Source organism: Ipomoea nil, unplaced genomic scaffold (assembly GCF_001879475.1).
Source record: "Ipomoea nil cultivar Tokyo-kokei standard unplaced genomic scaffold, Asagao_1.1 scaffold0688, whole genome shotgun sequence".
NCBI classification, from domain to species: domain Eukaryota; kingdom Viridiplantae; phylum Streptophyta; class Magnoliopsida; order Solanales; family Convolvulaceae; genus Ipomoea; species Ipomoea nil.
In genome coordinates this window covers 2,397,138-2,425,104 of record NW_017617116.1, presented here as the reverse complement: position 1 = coordinate 2,425,104, position 27,967 = coordinate 2,397,138, and the positions used below count along the sequence as shown (strand labels likewise).

Sequence of the window (27,967 nt, the reverse complement as noted above, 5' to 3'; positions counted from 1 at the left end):
CCGGAGAAGGCAACCCAGATTTCTGGGTTGCCTTCTCCGGGAGGGGTCTCCGTGACCGGCGATCGTTCGCCGGTCGCCGGTCACTTTTTCGCCGGAAAATACGTCGGAGTGTCGCCGGATTTGCGATGACCTGGGATAGCAGGTCATTTACCTGTATTTGGACTTCTTTGCATCAAAATACATTGTTTAGGGGTGTAATTGCATCTTAAAATAGTTGGAGGGCCTAATTGACTTCTTAGCAATAGTTGAAGGACTTATTTGACCCTTTTCCCTTAACTTAATAAACTAATAGTTATTTACCGAACAACGACTTCATAATTAATTGATTTCATCTGCTACAATTACGAGCCTCAACGCTGTCTATATAAAAATTTTCAATTTTTATTTTGTTTTGCATACTGTGCGTTTAGTTCCAGGCTCCTTCAATCGTCTTCCAAGTCTTCAACCTTACGCAGCTACGCTCAATCGCTCATACATCTCGAGATTCAAGCTCTTCCGTGCCTCCATCTCTGAGTTGGTCTTCGTCGATTCAACTCACTGCTTAAGCCCACTGCCCACGTTGCCAAGCCCCAGCCAGCAGCTCCATCTTCTCTCTTCATCGCAGCCCATTGCTCCACCACCGTCGTCCGTTCACCATTCGTCCGGCATCCGGTAAGTCGGCAATAACTTGCAAATGCTCAGGTTCTAACCAATTTCATCCTTATTCTCTTAATTACTTTGCCCTAATTCCATAAATAATTGATAAATCCCTAATTCCCTAAATCTTCAATCCTCAACTTTTTTTTTTAATGTATTTTCGTATTCTCTGTATATTGTCTGTATATTTCCCCAATGTTTATCAATTTCTGTATAATCTATCAATCTATGTATATTTCCCCATTTTTTATCAATCATTCCACTATTCCACTGCTCTGCTTCTAGTATGCACTGTATGTCTATATGATATAATGTATTAATGTATATACATGTTTTGCGTAGACTTGTAGAGTTGTAGTAGCATAGTATATTAATCCACTGCTTTCAGTATGCTACATAAATGTGAGTTCCATTAATTAATGATATATATATATATATATATATATATATATATATATATATATATATATATATATATATATATATATATATATATATATATATATATTGATTCAGTTATAAAAGAATTCTTTAAAAGAAAATCTACTTTTGAAGATTCATCTAGTCAATGTAGTCATGAATGTCAAGTATACGACCTCGTATTCAAGTTAATTATTTTGTATTTGAACCATATTATCGGTGTTTGGTATTTTGTTATAGACATTTTAAAATTCATTTGAACTTCGCCTCCACTCAAAAAAAAATTTGGATCCGCCCCTGGCTACAATTAACTGTTGCTGGTAATGGAAATTAGCAACTGAAGTTCCTTCCGTTTTGCAAAATTTGGATGCTACACTAAGCTTAAGTTTTGAGATTTCACTGTGAATTTTGTAATTAGAATGTCTGTTGCAGGAGCATAGTTCTTTAAGTTTTAAAGAGGATCCATTATGGCTGCATCGGAGGAGAATAGTGCACTTTTTCCAATCTTTATCTTGACAATAATGGCGCTGCCATTAGTGCCCTACACTATTGTCAAGTTAATTCGTGCTTTTTCCAAAAAATCTACCAGCATCAACTGTCAATGCTCTGTTTGCTTTCAGTCTGGAAAGTATCGGAAATCCATATTCAAGAGGGCAAGTTTCTGACTTGACATGTTCTTTTTAATACTAGTACTAGTATTCTTATTACTTGAATGTTGTGTTATCACTTTGTTTATACCTGCTGTCTTCTTGATTTCAGATATCAAACTTCTCAACCTATAGTAATCTTACCGTTGTACTGCTCTGGATCGTAATGGGTGTACTGGTTTACTACATAAAAAATATTAGCACTGAGGTAATTGCTTACTTTGATCTTTAAGCACATTGCACTCTATGGTGCCAGTTCTAACTATTTCTTTTATGTTGAATTGTCTTAATGCAAAGAACATTGTTTGCTAACTTATATTTATATCATATTTGGTGAGGTGAAATCTAAGTGAATAAAATGCCTATATATCTATTGCAACAATAGTTCTACATCTAGGATTATTTGAAGCATATCAAAAGTGCATTAGTTGTAGACTCCTTAGACCGCGTTTTGTTTTTACATGTTTTTCTGTTCCTCTTGCTTGTTATGAACCTGCTCTCAAGCAGGTCCAGACTCTAGAATGGCTTTCTAGCATTTAGTTTTACAACATGGAGGTAAAATGTTATATAAACACTTCATTGAGGTTACTTATTTTAGCAATCAGGGGCGAAGGCAATGCTTTTGCAGAAATGGCACTTTGTTATTTTCCCTAATAATGTACATATATTATGAGTGTGTGAGTTTGTACAGGATAAATAGAGTTAGAAATAAGGGCACTTTTAGTAACCATAAAAATGAAAAAATGTTCTGGAAAAATGGAAAACAGAAAACATGTTTTTTAAGCACTGTTTTCTATTTTTTTATTTGGACAATTATGATATGAAAAAAGAAAAGAGAAAAATGAACTAAGCATGCGACCTCACTGAAGAAAATGACATTTGTATCCTGTGGGGACAAAATGTCAATTTTCATAGAAAAAAGGATAATTAATGAATGGTTGACATGAAATTTTGTGTGTGTGTGTGTATGTGTACATATGAATGCATGCATGTATGTTGTATGCAGTGGCAAAATCACTACTATAGAATTTTGAACCCACTAAACCAAAGTCCTGTCGTCCAATAACAATAGCTATCCATTGTATGTTTGGAACCGGTAGTCAAAATTTAAACATGCAAACAAAAGATTTTTCTGCAAATTGCTATTTTTGCCATATATGAGGGATGTTTGCAATTGCTTGAACTACAAGTTATTAGAACTCTTCCTTTGGAAGTCTACCTACAAAAGATTATGCAACATCTATGGAGAAAGAAACGATTTTAGGCTTCATTCTAAAAGTACTCACCATTTATCATTAAAGCTGCACTAAGAATGACTATATTTTCAGAATGAAATATTTGAGCCATTTAGTATTCTTGGGCTGGAACCTGGAGCTTCAGACTCAGAAATAAAGAAGGCATATCGGAGATTATCAATTCAATATCATCCTGATAAAAATCCTGATCCAGGTTTGACGACTGTTTAATTTCTTTTCTTATTTTCTTGATCGTTAGATCCCTCTTCTTTGGTGGTGGTGGTGTTCTTTTATATATATATATATATATATATATATATATATATATATATAAAGTGTAATGCATGCATATTGATTCCTGATCCACTTTCTTGCAGAGGCACACACATATTTCGTGGATTTCATATCAAAGGCATATCAAGCTCTAACAGATCCTATATCCCGCGAAAATTTTGAGAAATATGGTCATCCTGATGGGAGGCAGGTAGTATACTTGTATCATGGTCATTGGAGGGAGTGAACATTTAGTCACTTCAAATTAAAATTTATCACTTGACTTGGAAGGAAAATGACTTAGTTTGAAGGAATCTTTTGTTTCTATTTGCTGTAGGGGCTTCAAATGGGCATTGCCCTCCCTCAGTTCCTGTTAAATATCGATGGAGCATCTGGTGGAATACTGCTGCTTGGAATAGTTGGAGTTTGTATAATTTTACCCCTCACAATTGCTGTTATTTATTTATCGAGGTCAGCGAAGTATACTGGAAATTATGTTATGCATTCAACATTAGCTGCGTATTACCACTTCATGAAGCCATCTTTAGCCCCAAGGTATGAGCTTTATTTTTTGCATCCCTTATATTATGGCTTGAATGTAGTTTTCTTATGCAGAGTCATGGTCACCTGATTACTCTCTTAATCAGATTCAATAATAAGGCTATTCTTTTCTATCTGAGAAATAAGGATTTGTCTTTTGTTTTTGGCAGCATCTTAACTTGTGATTTATGAATTACAGACTGCTTTGACATATTCCAAGTTGTAATTCGTAACCATCATATTGATTGGTTTAACTGACCTTTGGTTTTCCATTTGGTAAATAACTAAATCTGCTCATGTGACTTTAATACTGTTTTCTAATTTTTTTCCCCCTTGTTATTGCTTAATGATACAGCAAGGTCATGGATGTCTTCATTAAGGCTTCTGAATACATGGAAATTCCTGTTCGCCGGATTGATGAAGAACCTCTTCAGAAATTGTTTGTGTTAGTCAGGAGTGAGCTGAATTTAGACCTTAAAAATATACGCCAAGAGCAAGCTAAGTTTTGGAAACAGCATCCTGCACTAGTGAAGGTCAAATGCTTATCAAGTTATCAGATTCTTTCTTCTTTTAGTTTAATGAACAAACAAATGTTCTGATCTAACATCTCACACATTCTTCCTGTGTACAGACTGAATTGTTGATTCAAGCTCAGTTAACCCGTGAAACAGCAGCATTATCTCCAAATTTGCAGCGTGATTTCAGACGTGTTCTTGAACTTGCTCCTCGTCTTCTTGAAGAATTGATGAAGGTATTCTTGCTTCATTTTTATGCATTGGTGGTCTGTGATTTCTTCTTAGTGTTGCTTTTTAGTTACTCTTTGAGTTTCTGAATGTTTATACTTTACGAAAGGATTGTGGCAAAATATTAATCTGCTCTTCTTTTCCAATTATTTTATTCAATACTAGTAAGAAGCTTGTCAATATACTTGAAAGCAGTTAATGGAATCAGCTTGTACGCAGTTCTTCCTTTGAAACGACTTCAATACCTGTCTCAGTTATTGGTTGGGAAAGTTTAGCATGCAAGTCTTAAGACTTTTGTGGCATACTAAAAAATAATGAGTTAGCATAAGCCACCTAACTATATTTTCTTGGGGCTTTAGTTTTTCCTTTGTTTCATTTTCTGCAAGCTTTTTGCATGCTGTTGTCTTATTTTTGCTTCGACTTTTGTGTCATTATCATCTTGCAACTGGATCTGGTGCACTTGACTGGCTTGTATATATGTCTCTGCTGAACTTATAGAGACCTTGAATCAGGATGTGGCTCACTTGTATGCGCATCTTGTATTTACGGAGCTTTGCTTAGACCTTGAAATTGAATGTGGTGCACATCTATGATGTGCTCTTTCATAGATGTCTATCTATAGTTTATGGAGTTCTGCTTTAGGGATTTTTTTCATTCATTCACTTTGAATGAGGTTAGAGTGAGGAAAGTAAGCATCAGTAATGAGTTATTAATGAGTTGTTTCTATATGTGCTTATTTTATTTCTATTATTATGCACTTCATAGGTTCTAATGAAGTAATGTGTATATTCTTATATGCAGATGGCCATTATACCACGCACTCCTCTTGGGCACGGATGGTTGAGACCAGCAATTGGGGTAGTTGAATTGTCTCAGAGCATTATTCAGGTTTTCTACTATATACTTCAATGCCATTGCTTTTGTTCTTGTTGCTATTTTAACTCCTGTTGGCTGTACAAATTTTCTCTTTTTCCGCTCTCTGTGCATGTGGAGGGAGTGGCTAAATGGACTATGGATGATGATGTGATTTTTTAGGATGATCTATCATTTTAACACTCTTTGGCCTTTTTTTGTCATTTTACTCAATCACAAACCCAATCTATTCCTGTTTTAGGACACTCAGATCTTAAGACATCACTGTTTTTTTTTCCTGTTGCCAAGGTATTGTTTAATATACTTGTAGGACAATTCATGCCTTTACATACCTTGGCATCCTTTTTCCCATCTCCATTATGATAGATATGAAGTTCTTTCTTTATAGGCTTCTTGCAATTTCTTTTCTCTAGCACGCACTTGTTCCTTATCATTATTATTATACTCCCTCCATCCCAACTTTTTGGCTTTGTTTGGATAACAAGGTTTCATGTTATTTACAATTCAATTTTTTGAAATATTTAATTTAATATTAGTAAATAAATTTTATACATTAAAAAATACATTGAAAGTTCTATTAAACACAAAAATCCAAATTTGAACATTATAAAGAATTGTTAAAGAAAATAAGCAAAAAAAGAATAGTTGGTTTGACTAATAAAAATAGTAAATACGATATATAAACTAGGATAGAGGAGTATCATTATTATTATTTTTAAAATTTTCCTTAGCAAAACATTGCACTGGTTACATTATTCGACTATTACTTGAGATATAAAATTAGCCTTGATCCCATAATTTTCTCCCATAAATAGAACTGGTTATATAATTTTCCAAATAAAAAAGGAAAAAGTCCTATTTCTTATTTATCACATTGCTTATGATTCAGGCTGTTCCACTTAGTGCAAGAAAAGCAACAGGTGGATCTAGTGAAGGATATGCTTCTTTTCTGCAGCTACCACACTTCAGTGAGGCTGTCATCAAGAAGATAGCAAGAAAGGTAAGACTCATTTTGTTGACTGACTGTCTTGTTGCCATCTTCCTTTTCCAAAGTTTTACTTGGAACATCATTATCTATCATTTTACTACTTTAATATAAAGTAATCAAATAATGCATTATTATCACTGCCCGTCTTCCTTTTCCAAAGTTTTACTTGGAACTTCATTATCTATCAGTTTACTGCTTGAATACTACGTATAAAGTAATCAAATAACACACGTTATTATCACTGCCCATACTTCTGTTGTGTAAATCTGGGATTCAAGTGTGCTTGATTATTTTTGTAAGGTCCTGAATATGATTAGAGTATAAGTTTCATTTATCGTCTCTTTTCATCCTTGAGAGTGTAAGATAAGTGGGGTCTTTCTATTTTTTGGGTTTTTGGGGGGGGGGGGGGGGGGGGGGGGGGGGGGGGGAGTGCTTTTAAATAATTTTTTTTATTTTTCTTTATGGAAATAGCAAATAGTAGACAACATGAACAAGGGTATGTTTTGTTCTATTTGTCTTGTGACACTAGTTCCACTTTTATGATTGTGGATTAGCAGTGGCATCATTGTATTGCTTTTGTTGGTCATATCAAACTCTTATTGTTAAGCCTCAAGCAACCTACTCTAATGTCTTGTGTTTTGCATTGATATCTCAACTTGTGGTTTCTTAAAGATGGTGATTTTAAGTTAATCGTTTTCTGTTTCACACACAGAAAGTGCGCACGTTTCAAGACTTCCGAGATATGAATGCGGAAGAGCGTATGGAACTGCTGACACAAGTTGCTGGCTTCTCTGATGCTGAATACCAAGATGTGGAGATGGTTTTTGAAATGATACCTTCAATATCAATTGATATCTCATGTGAGACAGAAGGGGAAGAAGGAATTCAAGAGGGTGACATAGTGACCATGCATGCTTGGGTCACTCTCAAGCGTGGTAATGGTTTGATCCGTGCACTGCCACATTCGCCTTACTTTCCCTTTGACAAAGAGGAGAACTTTTGGTTGCTGCTTGCCGACTCCTTTTCAAATGATGTTTGGCTATCCCAGAAGGTTAGCTTCATGGACGAAGCCACAGCCATAACTGCTGCATCAAAAGCAATCCAAGAGTCAAAAGAGGGTTCTGGTGCGAGTGCTAGGGAAATAAATGGTGCTGTGAGAGAAGCCATTGAGAAAGTGAAAAATGGTTCAAGGCTGGTGATGGGGAAGTTCCAGGCCCCACCCGAGGGGAACTACAACTTGAGCTCTTTCTGCTTATGCGACTCCTGGATTGGTTGTGATGCAAAGTCGAACTTGAAGTTGAAGGTTTTGAAACGGAGCAGAGCTGGAACAAGGGGTGTCACGGCAGATGAGACACCAGCTCCCGAAGAAGGAATTGAGGAGGAAGAGGAAGATGACGATGTATATGATGACTATGAAAGCGAGTACAGTGAAGATGATGAAGATGTAAAAGACACAAAGGGGGGCAAGGAAGTTGTGGCCAATGGCACAACTCAGAAGAAGGGCAGCAGCTCAAGCTCTGATGATGATTCAGAAACTGAAGCAGATTAACAGACAGCTGTTATATTGTTTTGTTACTCATCTTTCACCTGTGTAAACCGTAATTTCAAATTTTGGAGAAAGGAAAACAAAGATTTTATTTCACAAAACCCCACGGAGGGAGGGAGCATGGCAGGCTGGATGGAAGGGGAAACAAAAGAAAATTTTCATGGATTCGGTTCCCTCATTTGGACAAGTTAGAGCTGTCTTCTTAGAACTGTTATACTTCATCTACATGAATAAATTGGATACCATATCATATATAGCATTAATGTTTTAGATTTCTGATTATGTTGAGAATCATTTGCTATAAATGCTGCCTACGGAGTCTGCGTACCAAGATTTGAGAATGGGAAATTGGGAATGATGATAATATGATCATATTATAGAATGAATTTAGGTTTAGTACTTACTAGGAGAGATACGATCCACAATTCAGTCGTGCAATACAATACAATACGTGCACAATATTATTGAATTATACATTGATATCAAAGTAGTCTACAATTTTCTATCTGAATTAATTATTCCGTATTGAAATTGGTTGGTGACACGTAATCCCATATTCCTAGGTCACTAGTGTTCTAGCGAACTTGAAATTGACGTGTGGCTATAAATTGGTTAGAGACTCTTCAAAATTAGTCCGAGAAATCACTGAAACTCTAATTACCTATAATTTAGTCCGAGAAATCACTGAAACTCTAATTACCTATAATTTCAAGCTTAATTGATTTTTTGAGTAAAAAATTCAGAGTCTAATGGATCCTTTTTCTCAATTAATTAATACAGACAACCCATATGTAAATAAATAAATAAATAAATAAATAAATAAATATATATATATATATATATATATATATATATATATATATATATATATATATATATATATATATATATATATATGTATATATATATATATATATATATATATATATATATATATATATATATATAGAGGAGTGATCACATGTGGCCATGTTGTTAGGTGTGGTCATATGGTTAATTATAGACCATTAGATTAGATAGATCTAATGGATCATATTAATCAAGATTTTTTCAGTATTTTCGCGCACATTCTTCTACCCAGCGAACTGTAAGGGTAAACTTGTCATAAAACACCGGAATAAGGAAAATCACATTGTTGTGTGTTTTATTACACTATTGGTGCATGTTGTCAACACTGTTGGTGTATTCTGGAACTCGACGGCTATAAATGGCCACTGTAATTACCATAACACGGGAATACACCATTGGTGTGTTTCACTGTGGTGTGTTTTATTACATTATTGGTGCATGTTGTCAACACTGTTGGTGTATTCTGGAACCCGCCCGCTATAAATGGTCACTGTAATTACCATAACACCCCCACTTACTAAAACGCGCGAAAATCCTCAGAATTACCACAGCCTTTAGATTAAACTGATTCAACGACACAGCTACGACCACACGACCACACCTAATGACATGACCACATATGAGCGTTTTTCTATATATATATATATATATATATATATATATATATATATATATATATATAATAATAATAATAATAATTCTGAAAGTGCACGTACTACTTTTAATAATTTTTTTGAATTTGAAAACAAAAGAGTGAATGGAATAACACTAGCTATATTTTTCAAAATTTTAGGTTTTAGTACTTACTAGGAGAGTTAATAAATAAAGATCTTTGGACACAGAAATAGCTTCAAATAAATAATGTTAGTTACAAACTGAGAGACAACCTCAACAATGGCTTGACTGAAGTAATGCACACATCCTACTCAATTCCTACGTGCATTCTATTCTATTATAAGCACTCAATTAATCTCCACTAGCACAACCTTTGCAACCGCAATGCACACATTCTATAACCTTCTCTTCCCTTAGATGCTTAGGTACTCGGCAAACACATGTGGTTTGGAAGTTGTGATCTCGAGGTTGCATGCACCTCAAACAACATAGTCGTTCATAGCCAGGCTTTTTCCACTTCGCAATTAAATTACGGTCTGCATAACCCTGATCCAAACAAAACTCATATAATTCTTTGGAGATCTCCTTCTTCCTGTGATAAAAGTAAAAAATGTAGCGGCTTTTCTGATGACAAATTTTAAAAATAGGCCACAAAGCCTCACACTTTCTTTTCCCGTCATGTGGGTCATTCTCGGCTTCTCTCATCTTGGCTTGTAGTTCATTTAGAATAGGCTCAATCAATTCCCATCCCTTTGGGTACCTGACACGGTTTGTCTTCACCTTCGACATGGTTTTATATGTTCAATTATAGTGCCCAAGAATTAGAGGACATGGCATATTTACATACAAGCTTAGATCTATATATATAGAGAGAGATTGGATTAGGTAAGATCACCCAATCCAAATGAGATTGTGAGATTGGATTTAGGTGAGATCACCCAATCCGTATGAGATTGTGAGATTGCATCCTAAACATCTAATCAATATAAATTAGTGGTCAAGATTTGATTTTATTCCCCATCAAATTAGGACATAATGAATTATGTTCTAATTTGATAGGGGAATAAAAATAAATTCCGACTATTAATCTAACATTTCGTGAACCAAACAGTCCCAAGTGTTCGTGTCTTTATTATATCATGTTTATGTGTATGTATATTATGAACATAAATTCTGTACATTATAAAGTTAAATTATGTGTATTGGACTAGGGTCCACAGTGCACGTAACCAATCAAAACCGACATATTATACATATAAACTGAATAGGTTATTTTGGTAAGCGAAAATCCAACATATTCCACAATCCACAATAAATAAAATTACACTATATAGCAAATAATAAATCATAGTAAGTTACAATTGACAATTTAAGTGCAAAGCCTGACTCCATAATTCACAGCACATTCAAACACCATAGTCCAAAGTTTTTTTGTTTTTTTTTTTTTTCTTAAATAAAATTCAAAGTGAACAAATAGAATTTAGTCGATTACCTTTGATTATTGAAGCCTTGGAGTGTTGGAGGAACCGAGCAAGTCTGTGAGAGTGCGACTGAGCGGTGAGTGTGATTGTGTGAGGACAATTGTACGTTACTTTACAAATATTGTATTATTATTTTTTAAACGGACAAAATTTTTTTTTTACAGCGCGACTAACTACAAAGTTGTTGATCAGAAATACAATTATACCTGAACTCTAAACGGTAGCACCATTGTCCAAAGAATTGTTAATGCCCATATACACATCAAGGCAAATCTAAAACTTCATACACCATATTCCATTGCATGACGCTGCCCTCTATGCTACCCCTAGTAACCCAATTTCACATGACACACCACCAATAAAAAAAGAATACAACTACTCAGGGACGGAGCCAGAAATTTGGTTGAAGGGGGGGGAAACAGTACAGACGGATTCAGAAAATTTTTCCAGTAAAGGCGAAACATTAAAACAAAAGAGATAATTTAAAAATAAATAAATAAATTACTTAAGAAATATAGTTGTAAATATTGTTGGATATGGATGAAAAATAAAACACATCGAAACTTTATAAAAATATTCATAACAAAATATGAAACATAATTAATGAATTGCAAAATTATGTTAGTGCCAAGATTTGAACCCTTAATCTCACTATTGCCAAACATGTGCTCTACCACCTAATCTAACTCACTCTTAATAACAATTTATAGTTTTTTTTATACTAATACTAAAACATGTACTATATATACATACAAAGACTATATATGGGGTGGGGGTGGGCTGAGGGGGGGGGGGGGGGGGGGGAGGGGGGCTTTGGCTCCGTCCATGCAACTACTAAAGATGAAAGACAATAATAATGTTACCCAAAAGAGAATTAAGAAGACTTAGAGAAATTCAAACCAAAAGTATTATTTAGACTATCATTTTTAGACTAAGTATTAAGACTAACGTTATTACAAAGTTGCAAACATTTATTTTAGTAACAATTATAATCATCTTTCCTATATTATCTTGTCATATATACTTTGAATTACTGATTTAAATAGGAAAAAAATCAAAATTCAATTATCTAAACACCTCTTACATTGATATACTTAAGTATTTATTTAAAAATAATGATTGACATTATCTCGATCATTTACACAATACACGTGAAAAGCTAGTCCCTTTATAAATGATTGGGACACCGAGGTAATCAAATTAAAGACATCTTTCTACTAAGGGATTCGATGCTAATCTCATTTTAAGCATTCCACTAAGCACCCAAGGCAGAAGTGACAAAATCATCTGGACACAAAAGAAAGAGTGTTCTCCAAAAGAAGTAGAGGCGTTAGCAATATGTGAGGCCGTTACATGGCTCAAAGGCCTAAATTATAGCAAGGTTGAGGTTGAATCAGACACACTTTTGGTCATCCAAAGTCTCAACTCGGAAACTCAATCCTCCTCGTTCGACTTTATTATTTTAGACATTATAGATCTACTAAGCCTTCTAGACAATGTATCTATTTTCTTTTTTAAACGTTCTGCGAATGGTGTCACTCACTTGTTAGCTAGGCACTCCATTTCCAATGTAGATCGTGAGGTTTGGTTCACCGAACCTCCCACTTTCATTTGTATTGCTCTTTTCTGTGATTTTAATGAATGAATTTCGGTTTTGTTTGCAAAAAAAAAAAACAAAAAAAAAACAAAAAAAAAAAACACTTGTTTGCTGTTTGTTAATATTTTCCAAGATTGTTCCTCAAAAAGTGATTATTCAAAGGACATTTTCAGTGTGTAGTGAAGCAAGTTTGTTTCTTTTTGTAACTAATCAAAAAAAAAAAAAAAATCATTTAACACTTCATTTACTTGTCTATTCATAGGCTCCACAGTACAAACTTTTTCTTACTCACTAGAATTCATCCACAATTACCATGAATTTCAGCCTGATAAAGGGTTACTCAAAGTAGCAAAGATTATTTTAGAACTTCAATTCTCACATGTTCAAAACAGTTAGTTCTAACCAAATTCCCACAACATATTATATCCAACAATAACACTAGCAACTTTCCATTAAAATTATGTCTCAAAATCCAAAAGCTTCAACTTTTAATTCCAAGTAGACCTCACGAAATTCACAAGCCTTAAAAGATCCCCTTAAGAATGAAGAACCATACACTACCTTTTTAACTTGCTACAAATAGCTACTGATGGTAAAACAGAAATATAAAAGCCATTAGACATAAACATTCAACAAGTTTTGCTCAACAATTTCCCCTTCCAGCAATGTGTGTAAATTCAAATATTAAAATAAAACATGTCCCCGGCCCACACACACATATGCATTACCATTTACCACGAAGAACTTCAAGAGAGATCATCTCTTGTATCATATCATATTATTATTGTTTAATTGCCTAAATTTTCAAGTTTGTTAATACTACCCTTTTGCCCTTGCTGTATCACTTCACATTCTTATTCCTGGTTGTTTTCAACTGAATAAACTAGATAACCGGATAACTCGAAAATGAATTTTAGCCAACATAACTATTATTGGAGTGGTTTTTGCAGGGGAGGTGTTTGCTTAATAAATGTAGGTAATTGGACGAATAGGAAGAAGAATATGATCCATTATACTCCGTAATATTTTCTTATCAGGAATTGTAACCTTACGCAAATGGATATTTGCTATGCATTTATGAGGTTCTCTAGAGCTTTTTAGCATTGTATATAACAGAGGTTATAGAGATGCTTAGAACATTCTAAAACCTTAGACAATCCTCAAGCTTAGAACATTCTAAAACCTTAGACAATCTTCAAGCTTATATAGAAATTTTAAAAGGATTCTAACAAGTAAGATTAAGTAGATCTGCACCATCCATTAAGGAGGTGGAATGGTATAAATACCCAGGGCATCATTTGTAACCATTCAAAAGTTCAAACAATCCGAGTTCGCTTTCAAAAGTTGGCTTTCAAAAGAGTAAAATGGCCAATAAAGTAACCCATCATCTACTTGAAGTGCCAAAAGTAAATTAACACTAGCTATATTTTCACAAGTTTGGGGGATAAGATTTTTCTAAGAGTTAATAAAAATGTTTGAAACAAACAATTTTAGTTACAAAATAGTAATACAGTTTCATTTTTAACGTTGGCTTGACTCAAACAAGCTATAGAATGAACTAGGTAGCAGACAAAGAAAGAAACACCCCTAATAGACATTTTTCCTATACTAATAAGAGCCCAAGAGAATTAGGCCTATAATAGGTAAAAAGAAGGGCTGTAATAATTTAGTAGCTACAACAAAAAAAATAATACATATGCATTTCTTTAATTTAGAATTATATGTAAAATATATAATAATAATAATAATAATAATAATTGTTTAAAAAAATAATAATAATAATTAAGCCAATCATATTAACTACTTGGGAGATTTATTGACAAAAAGAGTATTTATATCACACAACAAATTGAAAGAATATTCAAATCACACAACAAATTGAAGTGGAAACTACCTCACAATGCCCTTGTTTAACAATTAGCAGTTAGCTTGCCCTAATTTTTATTTGTTCTCCCTATGTCCCGTATTTGGTTTCAACCATACCTATACAATTATTTTATTGACAATTATAATCAATCTTTACTATAATTAAATATGCAAATTCAACATTTAATTATCTATCTATTAACAATTTAAAGTACTTATTTAAAAAATAAAATATTGGCATTATCTCAATCGCCCGTAAAAAATTAGTATAATAATAATCTTTAAATTGTCCATATTTTCATACGGTTGTGTAAGAGTGAATAAAGATCTTTGCCAATAAACAATGTTAGTTACAGACAGTTTCAACATTGGTTTGACTGAAGCAAGCCATAGAGTGAGGTAAGTAGCAGATAAAGTAGCACTACTATTCAATCCGTACATGCATTCTATTATAAGGACTCAATCAATCTCCACTAGCACAACCTTTGCAACCACAATGCACACATTCTATAACCTTCTCTTCCCTTAGATGCTTAGGAACTCGGCAAACACATGTGGTTTGGAAGTTGTGATCCCGAGGTTGCATGCACCTCAAACAACAGAGCCGTTCATAGCCAGGCTGCAACGCAAACACAAAAGACACCAGTTAGAATTTAAGCACGGTAATTATGTACAAATATTCGCACATAACCAGGTAAAATGCAGTATGAAACCTTTTTCCACTTCGCGATTAAATTACGGTCTGCATAACCCTGATCCAAGCAGAACTCATATAATTCCTTGGAGATCTCCTTCCTCCTGTGGTAAAGGTCAAAAATGTAGCGGCTCTTCTGATGACAAATTTTAAAGATAGGCCACAAAGCTTCACACTTTCTTTTCCCGTCATGCGGGTCATTCTCCGCTGTTCCCAAAAATGAAAAATGAATTAATAATACTGCTTTTGAAACACTTTAAAAGATCAATGTCAAACACAAAATAGGATAAGAAAGCGGAAAATTCAAAGTCAATGTAATCAAACCACCTTCTCTCATCTTGGCTTGTAGTTCATTTAGAGTGGGCTCAATCAATTCCCATCCCTCTGGGTACTTGACACGGTTTGTCTTCACCTTCGGCATGGTTTTATCTGTGCAATTATAGTGCCCAAGAATTAGAGGACATGGCATATTTACATGCAAGCTAAGATAGATAGATATATATATATATAGATTGGATCAGGTGAGATCACCCAATCCATGAGATTGTGAGATTGCATCCTAAGCATCCAATCTATATAAATTAGTGGTCAAGATTTGTTTTTATTCCCCATTAAATTAGAACATAATTAATTATGTCTTAATTTATTCGGGAATAAAAACAAATCTTGACCACTAATTTATATTGATTGGATGCTTAGGATGCAATCTCATGATCTCATCTACAAGGGTGGTCTCAGAGGTTCCCACCCCTAATTATGTGTCATTTGAGAGTATTTATTTTATTGTGTCTTTGAAATACAAAAGGCTTTGCATGACTGAGTATCAAAGAAGCATTCATGACACAAGTATCATATCCAGGAGGCGATCCTTCTGAGATCAATAAGACAAGCCTTGAAGATATCCCATTTACAACAATGAACCTGATGAGTGACAATGCTACATCTTCAAAATTGGCAATAAAGAAAAACTGCAAGTTGGCAAAGCTATTGTAAAATCAACTGGAAAGTTCCTAAGGAAGAAAGGCAAGAGGCTCTGTTTTTCTGTATCTATACTAGATTGTCTGGTTAAGTCTGGATCGGGTTTTGTATATCAATATGGGGGCAGAAGACTAAGAATACATGTCATCCCAATGGAGATTATAAATTTTGAATCATTATGGAGGAAGTTGCACAGGCATCATTGAAGTGAAGTGTGCATGAGCATCAGTAGGTTACGATCTGATAACTGATTAACTAAGGTTTTTTTTTTAATGAACGTAACCAATCGAAACCGACAGATTATACATATAAACAGAATAGGTTATTTTGGTAACCAAAAATCAACACATTCCACAGTCCACAATCCACAATCCACAATAAATAAAAATTACAGTATATAGCAAATAATAAATCATAGTAAGTCACAATTGACAATTTAAGTGCAAAGTCTGACTCCATAGTTCACAGCACATTCAAAAACCATAATCCAAAGTGATTTTTTTTTTTTTTTTTTGTATATAAAATTCAAAGTGAACAAATAGAAATTAGTCAATTACCTTTGATTATTGAACCCTTGGAGAGTTGGAGGAACCCGAGCAAGTCTGCAAGAGTGCGACTGGGCGGTGACTCCTGTGAGTGAAGATTTGAAGAACTTCTCTCTGTGAATTGGGAAATTTGTGAGAGCGTCAGGGTAGAGAGTGAGATAGGGCTGAACGGAGAGGTGTATGTCTTCTAGAACTTGATAATTCCAATTTATATATACTAATCATGAAAATTTCATGTTTTCATAAAAACCTAACATTAATATAAATGGATATAAATAGATGGAGAATAAAGATGAAAAGCTGAAAACCCTAGAACAATCAATCAGTACAGAAGCTATTGATACAATAAACTTATCATACCGTTAAGAAGCAAAGTTTTCCGGCGGAAAAAGTCGGCGGCATGGACCGATGGAGTTAGGTTATAGGATTGTCCGGCGAGGCTGGAGACTTCGATTCTCGATGAGAGGAAAAGAGCCGTTGAGGTTTAGACGGAGAGGTGTATATATAGATGCGAAGTTTGATACGCAGATCCGGGTTACAACCGACCCGTCTGTTTATATTGTGTAATTTTATATTTACTTCAAAATAAATAAATAAATAAAATACTATTTTGTCTCATTTTAACTATATATTTACTATTTATTTATTTATTATTATTATTATTTTTTTTTTTGAAAACCAAAGGAACTTTCATTAACACAAATGTTCAATACAAGAAGGAAATGAAATCAACCAACAAGAAGAACCAGTCTGAGAACGAGTAGCTCTTGCCAAAGCATGAGCAAACCTATTCACTGATCTTGAAACATAATGAAATGACACTAAATCAAAGTGTCGTTGGAAAGCTCGGCACTCACGAATAACACAACTTGCATATGGTAGATCCTGAGATGTGCCATTTAACGGCCTACAATTATTTACTATTTATGATCAATCTAACAATTATTTCTTTATATATTTTTTTGACTTTTTAAATAAATTTTAAATTTATTTTTATGTTTAATAGTATTTTATGTAGTTTTTAAATATATAAATCTTATGTAGTAATATTAAATTAATTATTTAAAAAATTAAATTATAAATAACTTATGTTAAATTCCGATAACCAAGTTAAATTCGAAAAGTAGGATAAAAGAATAAATATATTATTTTTAATATAGTTGAGATTGTTTAAAAATTACGCATAAATAAATGAATGCACAAAATTTTCATTGTTTTATAAATGAAATGCATACAAATTATATTGGTCCTGCAATTAAGCATATAATAAAAGTTTCTTCATTTGTTTTTTGTACATCCAAAATCAGAAGGTTCTTTGATTATGTAAATTCATCATACAATTTTTTTTTTTTTGAAACCAAATTCATCATACAATTATTTATATAATACAATATTTTTTTTTGAATGCTACTGACTCTATTACATTGTAGTATCTGTTCAAACATGCATGAGAGAAGTCACTACATGCCATTTGAGCACAAACTATTGTGGTACATGGCATTTATTTGAGAAGTCACTACAGGTTGAAACACACGAACATGCATGAGAGAAGTCACTACTACATGTCATTTGAGCACACAAACTATTGTGGTACATGGCATTTATTTGAGAAGTCACTACAGGTTGAAACACACGAACATGCATGAGAGAAGTCACTACATGTCATTTGAGCACAAACTATTGTGGTACATGGCATTTATTTGAGAAGTCACTATAGGTTGAAACACACATGAGAGAAGTCACTACATGCAGCTTTGCATTTATTGAGCACGTCATCTTGGCATTTATTTTTTTACACATTGTGGTCCAGGAGGCACCGTTTAACGATCCGGGTGGGGTCCACCCGGTTCGCTCCAGGAAGCACCGTTTAACGGTCCAAGTCCACCCGGTTGTTCGCTCCAGGAGGCACAAAAGCTGGCCCAAAGGGGATCGTTACTTGTGGAAATTGAACCTGGGTTATCCCGAAATTCTCCTCCACAAAGAGAGCTCATTTGCCACTTGAGCTACCCTGTTGGATTGTGCTTGGCATTTATGTAATACAATATAAGTATATAACTATTGTAAATTAACTCCAACATTCAGATCATATTATAAAGGCTTCTCCAAATCTAAGCCTGAGGTATATAACCATCAATCATTCAAAATGATAGTCAACAGTCCCAGGGCAGGGCAGTTGTGTTCATTTCCACAAGACCACAAGGCAGCTAAAGAAAGCACAATCAGGCATATTAATGTTCACTGGGAGCAACAAATACATCAATGCCATAAAAGAGGGCATTCTTGGAATGTTAGACAAACATTGGGACATCAACCTCACAAACACATCTAATAATAATCTGAGGCTTTGATACATAAACAGCTTCATCAAATAATCAAATAGCTGCCATTTATTGGTTGTGATTATCGTGATTTGCACTCTCTTTAATATTCTTCTTGCATATAGTAAAACAACCGATTTTGCTTATGTACACCCACCACCCACCAACAAATCCCACATTCATCTCCTTCAGATTTTGAGGTTTCTCTCCCTCTCTCTCTTGCGAGCCACTTCTCGCGCCATCTCTCTCAATTCCTCTGGTGATGGAGGTCGGGGTGCTTCTGGAGGATACACAATATATTCACGCTTCAAAAAATAAAAAAAGAGGGTCTTTAGAAACTTATCAAGATTGTAATACATAAAAGTATAGTCCTATAACCATCAGCGCTCAAATAATATTTCAAATACAATGGAGTAACAGCACACAGACAATTATATAGCTAATTATCATAGTAAAACCTAACACATACACAAAGGGTAAACAATACTATCCCAAGAAAGGCACAAGATGAGCAAAGCAAAGACCGAACATTGAAATGCTATCAAATATAAAATAAACATTTCCCTAACACTCCAGAAGAACTTCAATTACAACTGAAGTTTGATACACAAATATAACGAATCAACCAAAAAGTAAATTACCAAAAAAGTTGGGCTAAATCTATAATAATAACATAACATCTAAATAGCTACAAGTTGAGGCACAAACACAAAGAGCACATGATGTATCTTTATTCATTCTAGCAAATGCTTTAGTACCAGTTTTAAATGAAAACTAGACAGAAATTTAACCTAAGTTTGTGCCAAAGTAACTATTCAAAGGATGTGTTCAGTAGGCATTGAGGCACATTGTGTGTCTTTTTGGTAATTAACCCACATAAGAATACATAGAAACAGTCCAATTCTTTATATACTCAGACTCCAGAATAAAAATTATTTTCCCAATTGGGCCTCGGCTAGTATCCATACACAATTAGCAAGAATTTCAGCCTGTGAGGATTACTAAAAGTAGCAAGGAATTATCTCAAAACTTCAAGCCTCAGACATTCAAAAGAACTAGTCCAAACCAAACCCATAATCTATATAGGTATATCCAAGAACAGCACTAATTTTCAATTAGTTTCTAGCCTAGAAAGAGCATATGATGTTCTTGGTTCATTCTAATAAATGCTTTAATATCCCTTTATAAATGAAAACTTAACTTGTTTGCTGTTTGTTATTATTTTTCCAAGATTGTTCCTCAATAAGATTGTTTGCTGTATCACTTCACATTCTTATTCCGGGCTATAACACATACAGCAAACAATATGTGTTACCCTTTGTGGAGGCTCCGATGGCGGCGCAGTTCGAGCTCCGGCGTCGTCCTCCTGTTCCGAGCAAAGCCCACTACCTCACCCTGACATGTTATCAATAAATAGTAGATTTCTCACTAGTCTAGGAAAAACTATTCATCTTCTCAAAGATGACTTGAAATAAATAGGGTTCAAAAAGGCTTCCCAAGACAAAGATATTTCCAATATATACAATAAATACTAAACTTCTCATTTTTCTAGGAAAAACTATTCATCTACTAAAGGCAACTTGAAATAAATAGGCTACGCAAGACAAGATATTTTCAATATATATGTATATATTTTATATATTTTATTTATTTAATACTCATCGCCTAGTCATCGCCTAGGCGGTCGCCTAGTCGACTAGTCGACTAGGCAGTTGGTGACATCTCGCCTAGAAAGTCCGCCTTGATAACCTTGGACTGAATAAACTAGATAACCAGATAACTCGAAAACGAATTTTAGCTAGCATAACTATTCTTAGAGTGGTTTTTCAGGGGAGGTGTTTGCTTAATAAATGTAGGTAATTGGACAAACAGGAAGAAGAATCCGATCCAATATACTCTTTAATATTTTCTTATCAGGAATTGTAAGCTTAAACTGCAGTTCAAAATACACAAACACACAAAAATAGAGAGAGAAAGAGAGATTTACAGTGCCCATGAATTTCTGGAGATTCTTGGTGTTGTTGGCGAAGAAGTACATGAGACCAATCGGAACGGTGACATACATTGCAAATTTTGCGACTTCTAACAAGCCCTTTGAGGTTCCAACAGACGACATCGTATTTTTTCTTCTCCTCCGGCCGGGAAAATGGACCGAGAATTTCCACTTCTTCAAGATCTATTGCTTTAAAACCCTACAAATCTCAGAGGGAGAGAACTCAGGGTAGAGGACCAGAGCTCAGCTACCCATCGTTATACCCTACACCAAAACGACGTCGTTTTGGGGTCATTTTGAGAGGCGCGGTAGGAAGTTGCTGTTATTATGTATATTTGTTCACACAATTATCTATATTTTTTTCATACAGTTATGTACATTTTTTATACAATTATGTACATTCTTTTTATACAATTATGTACATCCGAATTAGAAAATTTGTGTGTATTATATTAAGAGTTGATGTATATTATGTTAAAAGTTTATGTTTATTATGTATTATGTTAGATTATGTGTATTATTTTTTAAAAAGAGTATGTATATTTTGTTATATAATTATGTACATTCATGTATACAATTATGTGTATTCTAGTATAACATTATATACATTTTTAAATAGAAATTTTTTTTAAAGAAAACTTAACTGCTATACACCGGAGCGGGCAATTTCAAAAAAAAAAATTAAAATTAAAACAATATCATTTTGTATCTGGACGCACAGTGCAACGCGCACCGTGATGTAGGATATAAATTGCCCTAGCTACATGGCACGTGGCACTGCAGGGTGCAGGCGTCATAATTTTGGGCTTTCATTACTCGATCAAGCCCAAACTAAGTTGTCCGTTTTTAAGTAAAAGCTGATGCGGCCCATAGGGGATGCAAATAGGCTAAGCCATTAAGCGAAGTTGGACTTTAGAAAATTAGGCATGGGCTTATTATGGGAATCTAAAGCCTGAGTTTGGGCAAATTATGCTGTGAGCACATGCTCATCATGTACATGGTGTACACGAATTTATATTTATAATTTTTATACTGTAAATTCATAAATTTCTAGACTCTCGGTGAGCTAAAATTATGAATTTAAAGTATAAATTTTAGCTCACCGAGAGTCTCAAATTATGAATATACAGTATAGAAATTATGGATATAGATTCATGGTTAGAAATTATGAATCTAAAGTATAAATTTTAGCTCACCGAGAGTCTCGAAATTATGAATATACAATATAGAAATTATGAATATAAATTTATGCACACCATGCAAGATGAGCACGTGCTCACAGCATAACAGTTGCTGAGTTTGGACCTGGGCCTACGTAGGTTTTTTGTTAGGTTAAGTCTTAGCCTTTATAAAGCACAAGTATTTTGGTAAAAATAATAGTGATTTCCCTACTCATACGGAACGACGTAGTTTTGACATTAGAGGAATTGATCATTTCTCTTTATGTATTTGCTTGACGGCAAAGCATTTATCAAAGCTATTCTATTTCCAAAGTTCACTTTTCAATGATATTTATGACTCTAGAGAAGCAATAATTTCTGTTTTGTTTGTTTACTTGACAATTAATTAATTACTTACATTTTCCAATGTTATTTTGACATTAATTAATTAGTTACATTTTCCAATGTTATTTTGATTTTCAATACGTTGTTTGGTTTTACAAGTAACAAAGCAAACGGAAGCATTAAAAAATAATTACTACAAAGCAAATTTTGAATTTGAATTCTCATAAGAAAGTCTCTTCCTCCGCCTCCGCCTGTTTTTGAGCAGCAGCAGCTGCAACCAATTCCGCCTGTAATTGTTGATTCACGGCGCGCCTAGCTAGACCACCAATTGTTGGACCACCACGCATGTTGGGCCTGTCTCGATGACGCCGAGGGCCAAATGGTTCATCCGGCATCGGGGGGCCAAATGGTTCATCCAACATCGGGTCTCCAAAGTATTGCTGCAGCGCCACGTGGAATAGGAACTCGTACTCAGTATTGATCAACATATCAGTACTCCGCTGCTGAACATCCCTAATGAATGCATCGCGATCGGCGTTAGGATTGTCGAGGACTTGCCCGGAATCTAACCTCAACCGGTTGAAAGCATGCATCTAATTTAAACAAAATGCGTTAGGAATTATTACGAATAAAATAATAACAAATCTAAATCTATTCCAATTATTGCAAAACATTTGTAATATACTAACCGCATCATTCAGTGAGTGATGCTGCACACTGCACGAATCCCTGGTTACTATAATGCGTTGGATTACCCGTCGACCGTGACCGCGCATGTAGTACCATGTGCGGGACCGTGACCGCGCATGTAGTACCATGTGCGGTACCCATCCACAACCTGCGATCGATCAGTTCTTTGCATGTGGATAACCAAATCATACCGAGCATTTCAACGAGCCACGTGCTCGTGTTTAGTCCGAAACTTACCCCGTTGGTCCATATCGTGCAACCGTTGGTCGTATACCACGTCTGCTGACACAACCTGTAGTACCAATGGATATAAAATTTCTCTCATTCTATCAACACTCTTATTCTTACTTCTTATTCTCAAAAAACAAAGTGGTAGAATAATGATTGAATTGACTACCCACAATATTCATAATCAATATGTAGTTAATTGTTCAATTCAATGTAAATATTAAAAAATTAGTGCACTATCTTGACACCGATGGCTCATCTGCGAACCGCGGTAAGTGGCCGATAAGTTTTTTTTTAGGACTTAAACAAATTATTGAATATTTCTTAAACAAGCTGCTGATGTGGTAGGGAAAAATCACATGAAATTTTTGAGATGGAAAAAATTTGATGATATTTTCAAATTTAGATTTAGAAAAAATATGAAAGCATATACTAAATGTGTTTTTAATTTAGTTAACACTCACACCAAATGCATGCATTTGGGAAAGAGATTTTTCCTAAGAAGGTAGAGTTTGAAAAGTTACCCAGTTTCAATATGCAAAGTATCCCATTTCAGTCAATTTCCCACAGTTGTAATCATAATTATTGTTATCTAAAGTGTTTTTGCACTAAATAACACTGCACAAAAATAAATTATATAAATTACCTCAAATTATACAAAGAAATCGCGACAGTTTCAATATGCAAAGTATCCCATTTCAGTCAATTTCCCACAGTTGTAATCATAATTATTGTTATCTAAAGTGTTTTTGCACTAAATAACACTGCACAAAAATAAATTATATAAATTACCTCAAATTATACAAAGAAATCGCGATCGTGAATACTTCCTAGCTCCCAAAATCTTTTAAGTTTAACCACATCCTTAAAATTGAAGAAATATTTACAAGAACCTGGATTCAAAGAACACCAAACAGTAAAAATATGAACCATACATGCAAAACCAAAATCAAAATGCAACCCACTGCAAATTAGATATCCAGGGAAAAAGATGAAAATGAAGAAAAACAAGAAAAAATCTAGAGATGGAGAAGATATAAGGTAAAATCTTACCCATTTTTAGCGGCATTGGACAAGTTAAAAGACTAGAGAGTTTGAGAGCACTAGATCCTCGGCAGGGGCTGAGGCGGAGGCCGGGAAGCAGCTTCGTCGTCGGCAAGGGTGGAGGCGGAGACCGGAGAGGAGACGCGAAGTCTTCCGGTGTCCGAAATCGGCAGTTGTCGGCTGAGTAAATTGTCGGAGACCGGAGACTACTCGACTGTCTCCGTGTCTCTTCTTCTGTCGGCTGAGTGCCTGAGCTAGGGCTTGGGGAGTTGGGGAAGCGATAGAAAATTAGAAGGGTAGGAAATGGGTTGTGGCTGTGGAATGGTCGAATGGAAAAAGTCAGATGAGTTGCAGTCTGCCGATGGAATGAATGGATTAGGGTTTAGGGCTATTGGATACTTGGATGGGATGGGCTATTAAGCATTGGACCGTTGGCAGAATGAAATCACTCTATTGCTCCATTTTATATCTAATAATAAAATAGGGAATGAATTATGAAGGCAAGTTATACCCTGGACGATCACCTAAAACGGTGTCATTTCTTTTAATGAAAATAAACAGTATCCATTTTGTGCTGTTCTGCGTAAAGTAACTCTATTTATATAACATATTTAGTTTCATTTTATATACATTATTGTTTTATTGCAACATAACTATAGTTTCATTTTGTTTCAACTACAGTTTTATTCGACATTATACATACAACACTCTTATTACAGACTTACAGTGAGATATGTTATTGAATTTTATTTTATACAACCTGTAGTCTTATTACAACACCATTAAATTATAATTTTAATTCAACTACGATTTCATTGGACAATATACACCAAAAAATGTGAAATTGTTATTTACTTTCATTTTATATACATTGCAGTTTCATTACAACACAACTACAATATCATTTCGATATAACTACAGTTTCATTGGACAATATACACTCAAATATGTGAAACTGTTGTTCAGTTTCATTTTATATAAAATGTAGTTTCATTACAATACAACTGCACTATCATTTCGATATAACTAAGTTTCATTGGACAATATACACTTAAATATGTGAGATGGTTATTCAGTTTCATTTTATATACACCGTAGTTTCATTACAACACAACTACAATATCATTTCGATATAACTACAGTTTCATTAGACAATATACACCCAAATATGTGAAACTGTTATTCAGTTTCATTTTATATACAATGTAGTTTCATTACAACTAGGGGTGTCAAAGTGGGCCGAAATCCGCGGGTTAGCCCGCACCCGCCCCGCGATGGGGCGGGTTAGGGGGCAATAAATTAGGCTCGCGAAAATGCGGGCCTAACGGGCATGGCCCGCGGAGGGCCAGAGCCCGCTCGGGCAAACCCGCGCGGATTGCGAGCCGGCCTGCAGGCCAAGTCATATTTAATAAATAAATAAATAAATAATATATATAATATCTTTTTTTTAGAAAAAAATCATATATATAATATCTTAATTCTTAGGCAGTGTGTAGATCTGACTATCTTAGAGTATGCAGAACGGGAGAAATCCAACAATTCAATAATCCTTCGCCAATTCTTAATTCAATAATTCCTAGAGTACGTAGTTCTTCGGTTTTTCCATCTCCATCCGCCTCCAACTCTATCAAACAATTACTAAAACTAAATCATCAATTCATACATATTTATGAATTACTAAATCGCTTCTAAGTCCAGCAAACATACATATTTATATATGTATTATACACAGACGGGAACTGTAGAGGGAAAATCTGAAGCCGAGAGAGAAATAGAGTGTGCTGTTGAACCCTAGCTTTGATCACACTTCTACAGTTCTGCTAAACGCGCGGTATCGATCCGGGAGATTTGGGCGAGGTTTATGAATTTTATGAAAGTTTCCGGTACATTGAGGTGAATCATACACCGTGAGGATGCGAAAGAACGACCAATAAATAGTGCCATATTTCAAACGGTTTTAACATGTTTATATACTATTTAATGTTTTTTTTTTTAATTTAAGTGATGGCCCGCGGGCCAGCCCGCATGGGCGGGCTTGGGCTGTATAGTTCCAAGCCCGCGAGCTTCGCGGGCTGGCCCGCAAAAGCCGGCCAAATAAAAAGCTCGCGGTGGGGCGGGCCGGCCCGCATTGACACCCCTAATTACAACACAACTACAATATTATTTAGGGTGTGTTTGGTTCGCACATGAGAATCGGAACCATAATGGGTATCAAATACTTGAGGGTAATGTGTGTTAGTGAAAGTATTTTGCATGTTTGGTAGTATGGTGGAATGAGAATGATTATTAATAATGTTGTTTGGTTATGTATGATCCAATAATGGGAATAAAGATTTTAATTTTTAAAAATACAAGAATACAAAATCAAGACAATTGATTCTAATATAAAGACATCCAAAACACCAATATGAACAAAAAATAAAAATCTAAAAGCATTAATCAAAGGGGATGAGAAGGAATAAGGGAATGAAAAGGGATGATACGTACCCTTATTTTATTTGGGTATGAATTTTTCAATTAAGGGGTATTTGAAACCCATAGTAGTGTTCTAAAAAAAACCTATCAATCAAACAAAAGCAATCCCTTTGATACTCATTCCTTAGAGCTAAACCTGTCAACCAAACACACCCTTATATTCAACTACATTTCTATTTGATAATATACATTCAATATATGAGACATATGATTCAGTTTCATTTTATACATATTACAGTTTCATTTCAACACAACTAAAGTATAATTTTTGTTCAATTACAGTTTCATTTGATAATATAAAAGGAATATGTGAGACAGTTTCATTTGAGATACACTGTAGTTTCATTTTGTTATGAACACACAAAAAATACGAGTTATGTTAAGATGTAACGGGATCCATTTCGTTTACTTAAAGAAACAACACTATTTTTGGACCATGGTCCACGGTATAACGGCTGAATTATGAAATATCAAACATTATTACATGGGCCATAATCCATACAGTTGTGAAGACCATAAATAAAAAGTATATTTTTAATATATAAAAAGCACATTATTTGGGTACATAAAATATATTACTTGAAAGTACATTATTTTATATAGGGAAAAATGTCAATTACACACGTGAACTTTATACGAGAAGTTAATTAAACCCCTTAACTTTTAAAAATTACAATTAAATTCATCAATTTGTTATTCTTGTACATTTAGACCCAAGAACAAGTTAATTATTTGTAATAGCATGTTAGATGTTGACGTAGCATTTCTCAAATAAATAATAATATAAAATTAAAATTAAAATTAAAGAGAGAGAGAGAGAGAATATGGCAGCCAAAGAAGGAGGCAAGAAGATGGCAGCCATGGCTGCCATCTTTTTGGGGTTATATTATAAATTAAAGAATACTAGCTATAAAATGTAATATATAATAATTTGATATTGAATATAAATATAAATATTTTATATACCTCTATCTCTATATATAATATAGTAGAATCAAGGTGAAAAAAATTTCCCTCTATTTAGTGCATTTGAGAGTTATGGAATATTAAGGGTTTAGGAACTTTATAATCATCATAAATCTATATATATATATATATATATATATATATATATATATATATATATATATATATATATATATGTACTAACTTTTTAATAGTTTGTAATTTTGATTAGTTTTTTAATAA

At 34.2% G+C, this 27,967-nt stretch overlaps 4 protein-coding genes across 5 annotated transcripts; 1 reads left to right on the top strand and 3 right to left on the bottom strand.

The window, feature by feature from the left end:
• The first annotated feature begins 373 nt into the window (after nucleotides 1-373).
• On the top strand, nucleotides 374-8,183 carry LOC109176081 (dnaJ protein ERDJ2A). Its single transcript, XM_019325503.1, has 11 exons — nucleotides 374-651; nucleotides 1,489-1,709; nucleotides 1,816-1,911; nucleotides 3,032-3,152; nucleotides 3,316-3,422; nucleotides 3,549-3,766; nucleotides 4,107-4,284; nucleotides 4,383-4,502; nucleotides 5,296-5,382; nucleotides 6,257-6,367; nucleotides 7,068-8,183. The coding sequence occupies exons 2-11, from the start codon at nucleotides 1,524-1,526 to the stop codon at nucleotides 7,902-7,904; spliced, it is 2,061 nt and encodes a 686-aa protein (XP_019181048.1). The 5' UTR covers nucleotides 374-651; nucleotides 1,489-1,523; the 3' UTR covers nucleotides 7,905-8,183.
• A 1,492-nt stretch (nucleotides 8,184-9,675) lies between these two features.
• On the bottom strand, nucleotides 9,676-10,938 carry LOC109176180 (protein BUD31 homolog 2-like). The gene is made up of 2 exons (XM_019325623.1): nucleotides 10,858-10,938; nucleotides 9,676-10,162 (listed from the first exon to the last, which is right to left on the bottom strand). Exon 2 carries the CDS (start codon nucleotides 10,152-10,154, stop codon nucleotides 9,717-9,719), a length of 438 nt encoding a protein of 145 aa, XP_019181168.1. The 5' UTR covers nucleotides 10,155-10,162; nucleotides 10,858-10,938; the 3' UTR covers nucleotides 9,676-9,716.
• Nucleotides 10,939-14,618: 3,680 nt separating this feature from the next.
• On the bottom strand, nucleotides 14,619-17,012 carry LOC109176179 (protein BUD31 homolog 2). Its single transcript, XM_019325622.1, has 5 exons — nucleotides 16,887-17,012; nucleotides 16,539-16,640; nucleotides 15,331-15,432; nucleotides 15,023-15,210; nucleotides 14,619-14,928 (listed from the first exon to the last, which is right to left on the bottom strand). The coding sequence occupies exons 3-5, from the start codon at nucleotides 15,422-15,424 to the stop codon at nucleotides 14,773-14,775; spliced, it is 438 nt and encodes a 145-aa protein (XP_019181167.1). The 5' UTR covers nucleotides 15,425-15,432; nucleotides 16,539-16,640; nucleotides 16,887-17,012; the 3' UTR covers nucleotides 14,619-14,772.
• A 5,451-nt stretch (nucleotides 17,013-22,463) lies between these two features.
• Nucleotides 22,464-24,666, bottom strand: LOC109176178. Of its 2 annotated transcripts, XM_019325620.1 has the most exons (5): nucleotides 24,314-24,666; nucleotides 24,053-24,153; nucleotides 23,270-23,324; nucleotides 23,032-23,180; nucleotides 22,464-22,935 (listed from the first exon to the last, which is right to left on the bottom strand). In XM_019325620.1, the coding sequence occupies exons 3-5, from the start codon at nucleotides 23,280-23,282 to the stop codon at nucleotides 22,564-22,566; spliced, it is 534 nt and encodes a 177-aa protein (XP_019181165.1). In that variant the 5' UTR covers nucleotides 23,283-23,324; nucleotides 24,053-24,153; nucleotides 24,314-24,666; the 3' UTR covers nucleotides 22,464-22,563. The 2 variants fall into 2 exon arrangements, with proteins under 2 accessions (XP_019181165.1, XP_019181166.1); XM_019325621.1 differs by lacking the exons at nucleotides 24,053-24,153; nucleotides 24,314-24,666 and adding an exon at nucleotides 23,907-23,930 and having other exon boundaries at nucleotides 23,032-23,324.
• Between the last annotated feature and the right edge of the window lie 3,301 nt (nucleotides 24,667-27,967).

What these genes read in the sequence shown, in the direction of transcription:
- LOC109176180 (XM_019325623.1), bottom strand. Translation starts at nt 10,154, where the DNA reads ATGTCGAAGGTGAAGACAAACCGTGTCAGGTACCCAAAGGGATGGGAA.
- LOC109176179 (XM_019325622.1), bottom strand. Translation starts at nt 15,424, where the DNA reads ATGCCGAAGGTGAAGACAAACCGTGTCAAGTACCCAGAGGGATGGGAA. An exon ending in ACAAGCCAAGATGAGAGAAG is followed by an intron (nt 15,211 to 15,330) that starts GTGGTTTGATTA and finishes TTTTGGGAACAG; the next exon opens with CGGAGAATGACCCGCATGAC. An exon ending in TAATCGCGAAGTGGAAAAAG is followed by an intron (nt 14,929 to 15,022) that starts GTTTCATACTGC and finishes TTTGCGTTGCAG; the next exon opens with CCTGGCTATGAACGGCTCTG.
- LOC109176178 (XM_019325620.1), bottom strand. An exon ending in ATCACTCACTGAATGATGCG is followed by an intron (nt 22,936 to 23,031) that starts GTTAGTATATTA and finishes TGTTTAAATTAG; the next exon opens with ATGCATGCTTTCAACCGGTT.
- LOC109176081 (XM_019325503.1), top strand. Translation starts at nt 1,524, where the DNA reads ATGGCTGCATCGGAGGAGAATAGTGCACTTTTTCCAATCTTTATCTTG. An exon ending in TAAAAAATATTAGCACTGAG is followed by an intron (nt 1,912 to 3,031) that starts GTAATTGCTTAC and finishes CTATATTTTCAG; the next exon opens with AATGAAATATTTGAGCCATT. An exon ending in TGATAAAAATCCTGATCCAG is followed by an intron (nt 3,153 to 3,315) that starts GTTTGACGACTG and finishes ACTTTCTTGCAG; the next exon opens with AGGCACACACATATTTCGTG.